Source organism: Pelodiscus sinensis, chromosome Z (assembly GCF_052426305.1).
Source record: "Pelodiscus sinensis isolate ZL-2025 chromosome Z, ASM5242630v1, whole genome shotgun sequence".
NCBI classification, from domain to species: domain Eukaryota; kingdom Metazoa; phylum Chordata; order Testudines; family Trionychidae; genus Pelodiscus; species Pelodiscus sinensis.
In genome coordinates, this window is record NC_143085.1 from 3,686,310 (window position 1) to 3,699,925 (window position 13,616).

General features: G+C 43.7%; 1 protein-coding gene across 5 annotated transcripts in view; it reads left to right on the top strand.

Moving 5' to 3' along the window:
• The window catches only part of CABIN1 (calcineurin binding protein 1), a 257,070-nt gene that overhangs the window by 122,057 nt on the left and 121,397 nt on the right, over window positions 1-13,616 (top strand). For all 5 annotated transcript variants that reach the window (XM_089775176.1, XM_075897954.2, XM_075897952.2 and 2 more), the window contains exon 29: window positions 1,055-1,168. In XM_089775176.1, the coding sequence (XP_089631302.1) occupies window positions 1,055-1,168 (114 nt within the window). The remainder of the gene's footprint in view (window positions 1-1,054; window positions 1,169-13,616) is intronic.

The following is a 13,616-nucleotide window of genomic DNA, read 5'->3' on the forward strand; positions in this document are numbered from 1 at the left end:
CATCAAGGGGGGGGGGAAGCAACTAGGTGACTAGTCCTTAACATCCCTAAGTCATACCAATATACATTTGGTTTTAGCTTAGTATAGATTATTCCTGTAAAGAAAAAGAAGGAATAAGCTATATTCATTTAAGGCACCTTTATACTGGTTTAAGCATGCTGACATGAGTGGTTGTATTGGTATAATTATTACGGTTTTTTATAAAAAACCTAACCAAAATAATAACTGTAAAAAAAAAAATCTAACTGTAGGGTAGGTGTTAGTTAATGGCTAGGTTTTAGTTGACATGGCAGTAATGAACTTGCTTTCCATCTGAAAGATGAACGTTTCACTCTAACTTGGTCTCATTTTTAAGGATAACAGTGTTTGGAAATGTAGTGCACTGAAATAAGATGATCTGGCACACATGCGCACATCCTAGACAACCAAAAAAGCACTGATAGATAATTTTCTAAATATTTAAGAGATCTAGCAATCTGTTTAATATTTGTGGACAAGAAATTGGTCGTATGAAATTAGTGACTTTTTGTTCTGAGTTTGCTATCTAATCTTTTTATATTGTTAATGAAGCGATAATTGTTCTATTTAAATGATTATATGGGTTTTTAAATAAATGTCTGTACAACTCAGGCTGCTCTAAGTGACAAGAAATGGAAACAGATTTCAGTTGCAATGAGGAAGCACAAAAACAAATCTTAAGTCAATACAAAATAGGAGGGTATGAGACTGAGTTTGAAGCTTTATGGGATTGAGTAATCCTTTGCCTACCATCAGGGCCAATAAGTCTTAGGGCTTCTGCTGTTAGAACACCCTGTTTTCTATGTAAGGGCTTTTGTGGGAAGATGGGATAATCTCACCTCTGAATTGCGTTATTGAGTCCAAAATGCACAAATGTTAGCTGAACTGAGTCTGGTTGCAATTAGACAGATCTCTCTGAAAAAATTATAGCTGGTAATGTATAAATAAAAGCCAAGAGTATGTTTTGTACTTTTACCTGCATTAACAAACTGTTCATCTGTCTCCTACTCATTTCAATTCTTTCTTGCTTCTATAGAATCTCCAGTGGGCCCGAGATGTGTTGCTAGGCAGCAGTATCCCATGGCAGCAACTGAAGCACATGCCAGCACAGGGTCTCTTCTGTGAGAGGAACAAGACTAATTTCTTCAATGTAAGTTAATACTGTGGATAAACATACGCCCTACTTGGATATTTTAATACTTCCTTCTCATATGGAAGATTCGTTGAGAGTCATGGGGGAATTTAACAAAGAGAGATGAAGGAGCAACACAGAGGACAAAGAAGAAGTTGGATTTGTATTACAGCAGAATTTACCAGTGTTGTCCCATCTGAGAGGTTACATGTCTCATGCTTATTTCTTACAAGCTTGTTAACCTATCATTTTGCAGTATTAACATGACTACGGGGAAGCGGGAGGAGAATCAGTAGCTTGCGGTTTCACGATAGTCACTAAAAGCTGCTGGGATAAAAACTTTAAAATTCTTGTTCTGTTCACATCTGCATGTTCTGTTCACATCTCTTTCTCTTTCACTGTCTCCCTAATTTGGGTAAGTCCATTTGCACTTTTTGGAACAGCCAAAGATAGTGCAAAGAACAGTGTTCATAAAATTGTTGAGGCCTGGGAAGTATACTGAAATACTGTATCTAAATGTGAGTTACTTTATCAGCAGGAATAAGAGTTCTAGGTAGTCTCACAAAGTCCAGTCTCTAGCAGAGTCTCACCATGCAGCAAGCTAGTTGTCTAAAATGTTTTTTGGATCATTATACAGGCAGTCCCCAGGTTACGTACAAGATAGGGACTGTAGGTTTGTTCTTAAGTTGAAACTGATCAGTTTCAACAGCAGCTGAATCTGGACGCCAGTTCTGACTTACATACAGATTCAACTTAAGAACCCCAGGTGTCCCCAAGTCAGCTGCTGCTGAAACTGATCAGCAGCTGATTCCAGGAAGCCGGGGGCAGAGCAACTCTGCCTCGGGCTTCCTGTAGTCAGCCGCTGGTCAGTTTCAGCAGCGGCTGACTTGGGGACACCTGGGGCAGAGCAGCTGGGGTGCTGCTGGGTTGCTCCAGTAGCGCCGAGGAGCGGCGCTACTGGAGCAACCCAGCAGCACCCCAGCTGCTCTGCCCCAGGCGTCCTGATTCAGCCGCTGCTGGTCAGTTTCAGCAGCGGCTGAATCAGGGCGCCTGGGGCAGAGCAGCTGGGGTGCTGCCGGGTTGGTCCAGTAGCGCCGAGGAGCGGCGCTGCGGGACCAACCCAGCAGCGCCCCAGCTGCTCTACCCCAGGTCGTGGGCAGAAAAGCCTGGTCTGCTGGGGGGGGAGGGGACACTAGCTGCGCCCCCCCCCCCCCCCAGCAGACCAGGGAGACACAGAGCAAAGCCGCGGAGGACGCCCGCAGTGGGACAGCCCAGACGCGCTGCGGCTGTCCCGCTGCGGGCGGCCTCCGAGGCTTTGCTCCCCGTCTCCCTGGTCTGCTGGTCAGACCAGGAAGACGGGGAGCAGCTTTTCTCGCCCCGGAGGACGCGGGCGGTGGGACCGCGGCTCATCTGGGCGTCCCGCCGCTCCCGTCCTCCCGGGCGAGAAAAGCCCGTTTGTAACTGCGGATCCGTTGGATCCGCATAACTCGGGGACTGCCTGTAGTGCTTGATATTTGCTATCACTGTTTAAAGCTATTACTTCCTATACAAAATGGTTTTCTCATAAGAATTAATTTCTCCTTTGCATCTATTTAAAGCAAAAAATGCTCTTCTGAAGACCATTTGGTGTTTTGTGCATTCTGTTCTCGGTAGTCCTCTTATACCAGTTTCTTTTGGTGAATAGCATGTGCTCTTTCCAGTGCAATCTATTTGAAGAATATTAAATGAAATTTCAGGTGTTTCAAAATCATGGACAGGGCTGCTAATCTGAAACTCCTTCTCCCTCCCTATTTCTGAAGAGAGATTTTTTGTTATAAAGACTGGCATGTCTGGTAGGGTGTATACTTATAGAAGCTTTAGTTGGTGAGAGTGTGTGTTATGTTGTTTTTCTGCAGTGCCTGCCTGCTTTTTGTATACAAATCTTGTTCCATAAAAGCTTAGTCTGCAAACTATTGAGCACTCTGGCTATGATTTAGCAAAGTTATGTATATAGATTCATAAAAATGTAGAGCTGGAAGGGTTTTCAAGAAGTCATTTAGTCTGTCCACTTGCAGTGAGGCAGAACTAAGTATACCTTAAACTATCGCTGACAGGTGTTTGCCTAACCTATTTCAAAGCCTCCAAAGATTAGGATTCCACAGCCTCCCTTGGAAATCTATTCTAGTACTTAACTAGCCTTCTAATTAGAAAGTTTTTCCTAATACCTAACACAAACCTCCCATCCTTGAGATTAAGATGATTATTTCATATCCTATCTCCAGTGGAAATGGAAAACGTCTTCTTTAGAGCGGACATAAACTCATTTTAAAATTTTTATCAGGTTTCCCCTCAGTCTTATTTTCTCAAGACTGAAAAGACTGAGCTTTTAAATCTGTCCTTTTAGGTCAGGTTTTCCAAGCCTTTTATCATTTTTGAAGCTCTCATCTGGATTCTCTCCAATTTATCTACATCTTTCCTAAAGTGTTGCCCAGAAATTGACACATTACTCCAGCTAAGGCCTTTCCGGTGCTGAATAGAATAGGACAATTTCATGAGACTCTGTTGGCCTGAATACATCAAATTTTATCTGAATATTTTTAATATCTTCTTTCTCTGTTCTCGTGTTCCTTTCCCCAGTTTTCCCCCTTTTAAGTATCTGTTCGTAATTTAACCTCTTTAGTAAAGAGAGACCCAAAATAAGTATTAAATATTCCATTCTTCTTACTTCATGCTTAGCTTTGAGCACACTAGTGTTCCTAAATTAGTCAGTTGGACTGTTCATGCTTAAAGTTAACCATGTACTCTGGTGGATTGGTAGCAGAACATTCAGCACCTGGCTGGATCAGATTCCAGTGGCTGCACTAAACAGACTAGAAGAGCCAGCCAGAAGGGAACTGTGCAGTTTGTGGGAGAATTTATTTCTATTCAAATCCACTACCCCAAGCACACGCCTCAATGCTATAATACCCCATCATGACATTGTCTATAGATGGTAAGATCCTGGTCCGTATGATGTACAACCAGCTTTCCTTATATGTTTTCATAATTGGCATCATTCCTGAAAATCACTGTGGATTTCATGCTGGTCAAGGCACTGCTGACATGCTATTCACAGCCAGGCAAATCAAGAAAAACGTAGAGAGCACATCAGGATCTGTTCATGATTTTCATCGACCTGTCCAAGGTATTTAACATGGTCAACAGAAATGCTCTTTGGAAAGTAGTTGGACGAATTGGCAGTCCTGAAAAATTTATCAATATAGATCGGTCCTTTCATGATGGTATGCTAGGTCACGTCCTTAACAGTGGAAAGATATCGGCACCTTTTGAAGTAACAAATGGTACAAAGCAAGGATGTGTCCTTGCTCCTCTCCTGTTAAGTTTTTGATCATTTGCTACTTCAGCTCACTGTTTTGGACTCACTTATGATCCTCAAAAATACAGAAGTTATGTTCCAATCTGATCGGAAAGAGCCCAGCACTCCTCCAATGATCACTGTGGCTGATACTGTCCTTAAGGCTGTTAAGTTTTGCTATCTTGGAAACATTGTCCACCAGCATAAATGCTGATGCTTAACCAACCAAAGCTTCGGAAGATTGATCGCGTGCTTATGGAGGGACCATGGTGTTAAATTTCATATGAAAGTAACAGTGTATTGGGCTTTTGTCCTGAATATACTGCTGTATGGCTTGGAGTCGTGGACCAAATATTGCTGCCATGTTTTGAAACTTGATCAGTTCCACATGCGCTGCCTCGGAAAGATTGCCCATGTGAATTGGTGGGACAAAATTCCTAATATGGAGGCCCTTAAGCTGTTTGATGTTACAGGCATGGAAGAAGTGCTTATGAACACATAAAAAACAGCAGGTGAATGGTCTGGTAGCACTTTTAGACTAACAAAACATGTAGATCATGGGTTCCCAAACTGGGGGCATGCCCCCCTAGGGAGCGTAAAGAAATTCCAATGGGGTGCGAGGCAACCCAGCCACACACACATACACACATCGTCAATCCCACCCCAAATTTTGCTGCTATTTTGGGGGGGCGTGAGGGTTTCTCAAAAATCAAAAGGGGGGCATGATGCCTAAAAGTTTGGGAACCACTTATGTAGATGGTATCATGAGCTTTCGTGGGCATAGCCCACTTCTTCAGATGACACATAGTTTTGCTGGATTGGTCATGTTATGAGGATGGATGATACATGGATACTAAAGATGATCTTCTATTGCCACCTAGTTCACAGAAAGTGTTCCATTGGTGGTCAGTATAAGCATTGTAAAGCTATCTTAAAGGCAAACGTAAAGTCATATGTTGTATCTGCCAGTGACCTGGAAATCATAACTTAGGACAGATTGTTCTGGCGACAAATTATTGTACAGGCTCTCAAATGCTTTGAGAGCTACGTGTCCAGACATTACAAGGAAAGAGTAGGATCCAAAAAGAGTGTACAACACCCATAGATGGTGGATTTTTATGTGCCATCTAATCTGTAAGCGGATTTGCCGGTCAAGGATTGATTTAGTAGCTCACCAACGGCATCATGGAAGATGAGATCTATTGATCGATGGCTCAATCCATACATACTCATAAATAGGATTTAGTTTATAAAAAAAGAGGAAAGTGGTCCACCTAATTTGGTATCTAGTTTTTGAGTGTCAATGTAAGATATTTCAAAGGAAGGTATACATTCTCATCATGCACCCTAATTTTATGGTGCTGTGGCATGTGATAGAAATTCTTCCTGGCCCCAGACAATTATCTGTTTGTGTCTTGAAGAATGAGAAATGATAGTCTTGTTAATTTTATCCTAGATACTATACATTTGCATATTTATTCAGTTTTGTCATTTTAAAAAATTACTGAATTCCCACAGTTTAGGATATTCACACCTACAGCTTAAATGTTATAACAATAAAAATAAGAGTACAGTCTCCAAAAGGGAGCTATGCTCCAACTCAACACAGTTCTCAAAAAGTAGCATTAGACAAGTGATGATCCTTCTTCAAAGGACAACAGACTCCACTAAGGCTTTGACTTCTGCACTTGGTGTACTTACTGCAGTCAAGAGCCCTCATTTAAGATGCTGTCCTAAACCATGAGGTGGTTAAATCTAGGGACTCTTAACTCAAGTGCCCCAGCATCTCTCAGCTCCCATAATCACACACTAGGGTGGCGTGTGTGTTAAAAAAACCTCTAAAGTAGGCCATTTAAGGGTTTATAAGACTAACACCCTGAATAACATCTGCATACAAATAATAAGTTAGTACTGTTACTGAACAGACATAATATTAATCTTGAGGCTAACTCATCTTAAAAGGCTGACAATGGCATTCTGCATTATATCTATCTCTAGTCCTCTTCAGTGGGATTATCATGTAGAGCAAATCATAGTAATTCAGCACAGAAGACACATAAACATGGATCAAAGTAGCAAGATCTCCATCCAAGAGAAACAGTTATAGTTTCTGTGATATATATGAGAAAAGCCACCAATGCCACTTGAGATTCCAAGAGCAAGTAATGTTCAAAGAACCTCCATTTGGAAAAACTCTCTCCATAATTGAAATAAGAGGCACCACTCTCACCAGACCTCAAAATAACCCCCAACTCACTAGCATCACATCCATCTTGTCTGGGTTAAGTTTCCACTAGTTTACCCTCAATCAAGTCTCTATGTTGGGAAACACTGTAAAAGCAAATTAGCTGCATGACTGAGTCTGGCAAAAAGGAGATACAGAGCCGCATGCCATCTATTATGCACTGATATCTTTGAAGCCTACTATCTTCCTTAGTAGCATTGCATATATGTTGAATAGGACTAGGCGATAACAAAATAGACTTTTGCAGACCCCTGTAAAAAAAGCAATTGTCCAAAGTGTCTTTCACACTAATTTTATTCATGTGTCATATATTTTTAATCTTACTAAACTCAGTAGTCTCCTGCAGCAGTGATTTCCACGGGTTAACAAACTGATGCTTAAAGTATTTACTTGTATCCACTTGAAGTGTATGTATGCCCTTTTGATTTCATAGTGCTCTTTTGTTCTCATCATAGAAAAAGTTAAAATGAATGCCTAAGTGTCTTTCTTCATATGATTTGCTGTTTATGTACCATTTATTTCCCAAGTGAATAGTCCTACTGTTCTCATATGGAAGATTCAGTGCTGTTGAAATTGTAGCTGATTTCATTTTACATCTACACATAACCATTGTGTGAGAATGAGAGCTAATGGCTCTAGGACTTGAAAAGGGACCTTGCTAACCTGCTCTTCTAGACATTATAAATCATGCATATTCCTGGTGGAATTATTTATAAAATGAATGACAGTATATGAAAAGATGTAGACAGCGTAGTTCTGTCTGCTATTAAATTTTGCTGCAGGACTACAGGTCTGAATCTCAGGGTGTCCTGTTCTGTTACTTAATTTGTTAGCCCTCCAGCAGTTGTGAGTGAGATCTCTTTGTACCACGTTCTGCTGCTTTGAGGAACAGCAAGTAAGGCTTGTTTGCTTAGCCTTGATTCACCCCATGACATTAAATTGCTCTTCAGAGTTCTTAAAACTCAATATTCTAAATCTGAAGGAAATATGCTTCTTTGATTACGGGCAGATATGTATTCCACTTAAATATGAGCACGCCTACCCCCTGGAGCTGGAAAATTTTGCTTATCAGTGCCTGTAGATGGGCAGCACTCATGCCTCAGCTGTAGTTTCTCCCCAAACTGTGTTAGGTGCCAATGCCCTGACCATCCCTCATTTCCTTCTTACCCTGGTGGCTGGAGTCAGAGCTCTGTGTGATTTAATCTCACATCCTTCTCAATCGTGTTTACTGTTTTATAGTTGTACAGTTAGTAGTGCCTTAATGTAAGTTATTGTAAGCTAAGTTTTCCCAGTGATGCCCTCACCAGAGTTTAAACATTGTCCTTCATGTCCCACATGCAGAGCTTAGTGTGTCTCACTTAGTGTGTCCCACATTAGAGTGTGCTGGGCAATCTGTAGATCATTTAAAAAGCAGGCTCAGATGGCTGAAACCCTTCATTTAAAGCAGCATCTATCTATGCAGTTCATGTGGCTTGCTTCTGTACTGAGGCTATCTGGTTAGAGATCACCCTTGGGTTCCAAGAGTCCTCTGGTTTCACGTTCCAGAACACGTTGTTCTCTGTTTCCTGCATTGAGAAACAAGTGCCACAAGGCTAATTGAGATGGTCCCAAATCCGGTGAGGACACCCCCAACTCCCTCAGAAGGAGCATGTGTTGACACAGGGCTAGTGCCAATGTGCAGAATGGCACAAATACCTTGTCAAGCAACATTGTCCTAGTACTAATTGGGGAGGTTAGGAAGCCGGTAACCTCAATTCCACTTCTGGCTTCAAGGCATCCATTGAGACTGGTACCCATGGAGGACTGCTCCCTCACTGGTGGCATGTCAGGTTGCAACAGATAATTGCCTTTCAGTCCCCAACTCTTTCAGTCCCAACCTTACTTTCCCAGGACTTTGCCAGGACTACATCATTTACATACCTGTTGGCCGATCGGGTTGCTGATCCACTGCGTTGTTCAGCACTAAATCCTAAATGGACCTAGTATTGGGATCAGTATGGGACACCTCCACACTGCCACAATTGGCAGTGCTGGCAATGTAAATGTTGTCATTGCGTTTCTCACTGCCGTCAGATGTGTTGATAGTGTTCCTGACTTTGGAGATGACTTTATTTCTTCTGGTGTACTTAGCACTAATGGTACTACTTCTACTTTCCTTAGTTGATTTTATGTGTGTACACATAAAAATATACATGTGCATGTGTATGTATATACACACAAAGTTTTTATTTTACATTTCTTCAGAAAGATTTCTATAGTAACTAAGTCAGAGATTAATCATGGGGGGAGGAGAATTTTCTTTATATGACAGGCAGCTTTTTCAATACAGATGCTATGCCACTATTAATAACAATAAAAAATATTTTGCTCAGCGCAGAGATGATGACGTTTACCAGTATGTGGGCTGAACACTGTGTGTATCAGTAGCTGCCCATACTATGCACTTTGCTATCCGGAATCTGTGGTTTGATCATATATCCTCCATAGCATTGGTAAGATTAGTCACTGTAAAACTTGCAGATGTTCAAAGTAAATACTCATAAAATTTTAAAAGTTTTTTCATGCTAATTTGCATGTCTGAATTTCACAATAAAATTAATTGGCTCAAAATATCTTTACATATTTCCTTACAATGTCTAGTTTGAAATATTGTGTGTGTGGGGAGGGAAGGTGTTTGTGTTAAAAATTGTGCAGTAAGAATCCTGATCTGATGATCATCTTTGACACTTTTTACTTAAGAGGAAAAGGCAGGAATAAATAACAAACATGAATGTACAATACACTATGCATAGAGGCAGGTGCACCAAATCATGTAGGGATGAATGCTGCCAAGGACTTCAGCATTCTTTCTACCTCCAAAAGTGGCACAACATTTTTATTGTGCTATATGTCCCCATGGTTTTCCATTCCTCCTTCCAAACTCTGGAGAAGCAGAGCCAAGCATAGGCATCAGCCTTCACAGAGACAGCAGCTGTCAAATCATTACAGCATTCTGAGAGGAGCAGGTGATGACTCAGATTAGTGTGATTTATTTTCTTTGCTTTGGGACTGTTCATGCTAAATATGATTGGGCATTGGCACACTATGAATGGGCCCTAAAGGACTGAGAGCTCTGACCCTCTATGTTTGTGCACTATCACAAGATGCTCATGGGGGCAGATTTAGTCACTGTAAGCACCTCTTCTATTGCTCTGACTGGTGGGCTTTCTCTGGTCCTGCTACGGGTCCTGTGAGTTCTTTTTCCCTGCCTGCTCTTATAGTTCTGAGAGAAAGCAGTTGGTTTTGAAGAGGACATCTAATTAGGAACATGTGACTTTGAACTGGAATTTTGAACAGCCAGAGTTGGACAGGTGAATTTGACGCTGAAGGCATTATGATTGTTGTTTATATGATTGGGCAGCAGGGAAGCCAGCCCTATTCCCACCAGGAATCTACAATGCATTATTGACTCACATGACCTGGACTCAGGGATCCTAACCACATGCAGCATAGGCTATAATGGCATCCCTGCTAGTCCTGTGTTATGACCTCACACATAACAGCTGAGGGAGGAAGGAAACAGGACAATAGCAGTTGCTTGAACCAGTACTGCTCCTGCTGCTCTGGAGAAGACCAAGATATCTGGCAAGGGGTGGGCCTGTAGGCTTGTGATGACATGTCTGCTAAGGTCTCAAGTCCCCCATCTCCTTCTGGCTGCAAAAACAAACAAAAAAAGGACTCTTGTTAGCACCTTGTTGAAGCAGTGGCTTCCTGGGGCTCCCTGCTGTCACTGGCTGACAATTCAGCAGCAGGGATTTAACAAACAAACTTACTCTGTAAGAAGAAAAGGATTAACCAGTCATGCCTGTATCTCCAGGGTTTAAAAAATGTGCCCAATGCAGTGAGCCCATGCCAGTTTGACAGGCATTCAACTTGTGTACGCTGCCTGGGGGAGAACCACACTCCCCATAAGTGCAGGCACTGTTAAAAAATGACAGCCCACACTCGTCAAGACGGAAATGCACCTTAAAATGTTCCTCTTTGACTAGGCGCTGGACCCTAATGCGGGTAATGCTGAACAGCTGGAGAGACCCACAAGAGAAGGATCTGATGGAAAAAAGAAAGAAGAACTCCCCTGCCAGATCCCTCCCACCTGAAATAATGGTGGGAGGCAAACCTGGATCCTCTGGCTCTGTCCCGCAACCCTCATCCTCTGTGTCGGGGACTAAGGGGGAAAAGGCTGCAGTGTCCAATAGAGCTCATTTGGCACCAGAAGCAGGCTCTGTGCTGGCAAGCGCAGCCTGTGTTACTAAGGCGCCGGCACTGCACTGATTACCCACTAAAGCCGAGCAGAAAACTGCACGGGCAGCAGCAGCATCTCAGAGAACTCTCCCGGCACCGTCAACACAGCTAGCAACATTGTCGGCACCGAAGGCAGCCTCGGTGCTGACAAGCGGCGTGCATACTTCAAATGCTCCAGCACCTCTCCATTCAGCCCAGCAAGCAGCTCCAGAGCAGCAGACAGTCGTGGGTACAGCTGCGGCACCGTAGGGAACCCTTCTGGCTCCAGCATCACAACAAGCACTGTTGCCGGTGCCACGTGGTGTTTCTCAATTACAAACAGCCCCGGCACCGGCATATAAAGCAGTGTAGCAGCAACTGACTGAAATACCGGCACCAGAGCAGGAGTGGGAGCTGGAGTCTATCCAGGCACAGCCTCTAGCAAAGGCATCAGTCAAAGCACGGAGGCTGAGCACTCACTACTCCCCTTCTCCAGAATTTTCACCATGTCCCTCTCCTCCTCCTCCGATGTATGCCTCACCTCTGCACCATAACTATCGGCACCACAGCCCAAAACACCATATTTACTATAGATGGGATTCTCCATATGGATGCCCACATTACAGCTACTGTTATAGGCACCGATCCTACTGTCCACCATATGGACAGTTGCCATTTTATTACTACTCTCCATGTGTCAGGCACGAGAGGCGACATACCAGCAGTAGATCATCTAGGTGCTCGTCGCCTCATCCATCAAATCGATATTACGAGTATCGCCATACTTCTCCGTACTCATCACGTTCACGTTCCCATCTCTGTGTATCAACAGCCCTCACACTACAATCCACCATCAGTGCGGCACTCTCCGCTACAACAGCACCGTGACTATCGCCTGACTTCTCCAATACGCAGTCCGTGGGAGACAACACAGCAGTCAGACCTGATGGACAGTTGTCTGAAGTGGATGACCATGTGTGTGAAAATCCAGTTCTTGACCGTTCACCCTCTTCAATACATGAGATGGTTTTTCCACCAGACACGTCCCTGCCAGATGATTTTAAGCAGTTCCAAGACCTCAAGCTGGTGGCTCAGTCCCAAGAAATCCAGATAACAGAAGCACAAACAAAACAGCATCGACTGCTGAAAAATTTGCATCCGAGGCAGAGCGCTTAAGTGGCCAACCCTATTGATGAAGCCATCATGGAGGCAGCAGACATCATTTGGCAGACACCAGCTTCAGTACCACCAATCTGCAGGAGAGTGGATAGAAGATATTTTGTCCCTTCCAAGAATTAAGAATTCCTCTTCAATCATCCGCAGCCAAACTCCCTGGTGGTAGATGCAGCTCAACAACGGGCCAAGACACCGCAGTATAAGACAACACCAGACGCCAAAAAACTGGATATATTTGGTAGGAAAGTTTACTCCACGACGACCCTTCTTCTGCATATTTCTAATTATGTCGCCTTGCTATCGAACCACAGCTTGGACAATTATGAAAAGATATCGCAGCTTCTTCTCTACCTCCAAGAGAACAAGCGCCCCCTCTTAAAGTCCCTAGTGCAGGCGGGTTTTACGGCATCTAGAGCAAGTCTGCAGATCTCCTTGGATGCGGCGGACATGACAAACTTGCACCACTGCAACTGCAGTAGCAATGAGGTGCTCATCTAGGCTAGCTTCTGCAGCAGTTCCAAAGGAGCTTCACGCAAAAGTGGAGGACCTCCCTTTTGACAAAAACAAGTTGTTTGCGGAAAAGACGGATGATATCCTCCACTCCGGAAAAGATTCCCAGTCTACACTCCACGCCTTGGGGATGTAAACACCCCCTTTTCGGCACAAGAGATATTACCCATACCAGAAGAGGTACAACTACCCCTATCAAAGACAACAACATCAACAGCGAGCCAAAGACCAATCACATCCAAGACAGCGTCCGCAACATAGATGACCCCAACCATTCTGCTCGAACAACCAACAAAATTCCAAACAGCAAGTTTGATGGTTCGGTCGAAGGCATGCAACAGTCCTTACGGTGATGGAACAAGAAGTCGCTCACCTCTTTTACCACCGACTTCAACCTTTTCAAGATCAATGGGCGGCAATTACATCAGACCTCTAGGTATTGCATCTGGTGGTATCTGGGCTTACCATCCCCTTCACTGCCATCCCACCCACAAATCTACCAACCCCGTCCCTTTTCAGGGACCCATTTCATGAGACCCGGTTGAAAGAAGAGGCTCAGTGTTTGCTCTCCATAGGAGCCATAGAGCCCGTACTTCTTCATCGAGTAGTGTCCCCAATGGTGCTCCACTCGAGGTGCTGGGCTCGTCCCGGCGCCATAAACCAGAGGATCTTCAGTAGCAGTAGCCCCCCCACCAGACCGCGCATGCTCGACCTCTGTTTTGCGCCTCTCAGCTGAGCGCGGTCCAGCTAGTCAGTTTGGGTATGTCTGCACTACCACCCTAGTTCGAACTACGGTGGTAATGTAGGCAACCGGAGTTGCAAATGAAGCCCGGGATTTGAATTTCCCAGGCTTCATTTGCAAATCCGGTTGCCTACATTACCACCCTAGTTCGAACTAGGGTGGTAGTGTAGACATACCCTTACCTTTCAACCATCCGCGG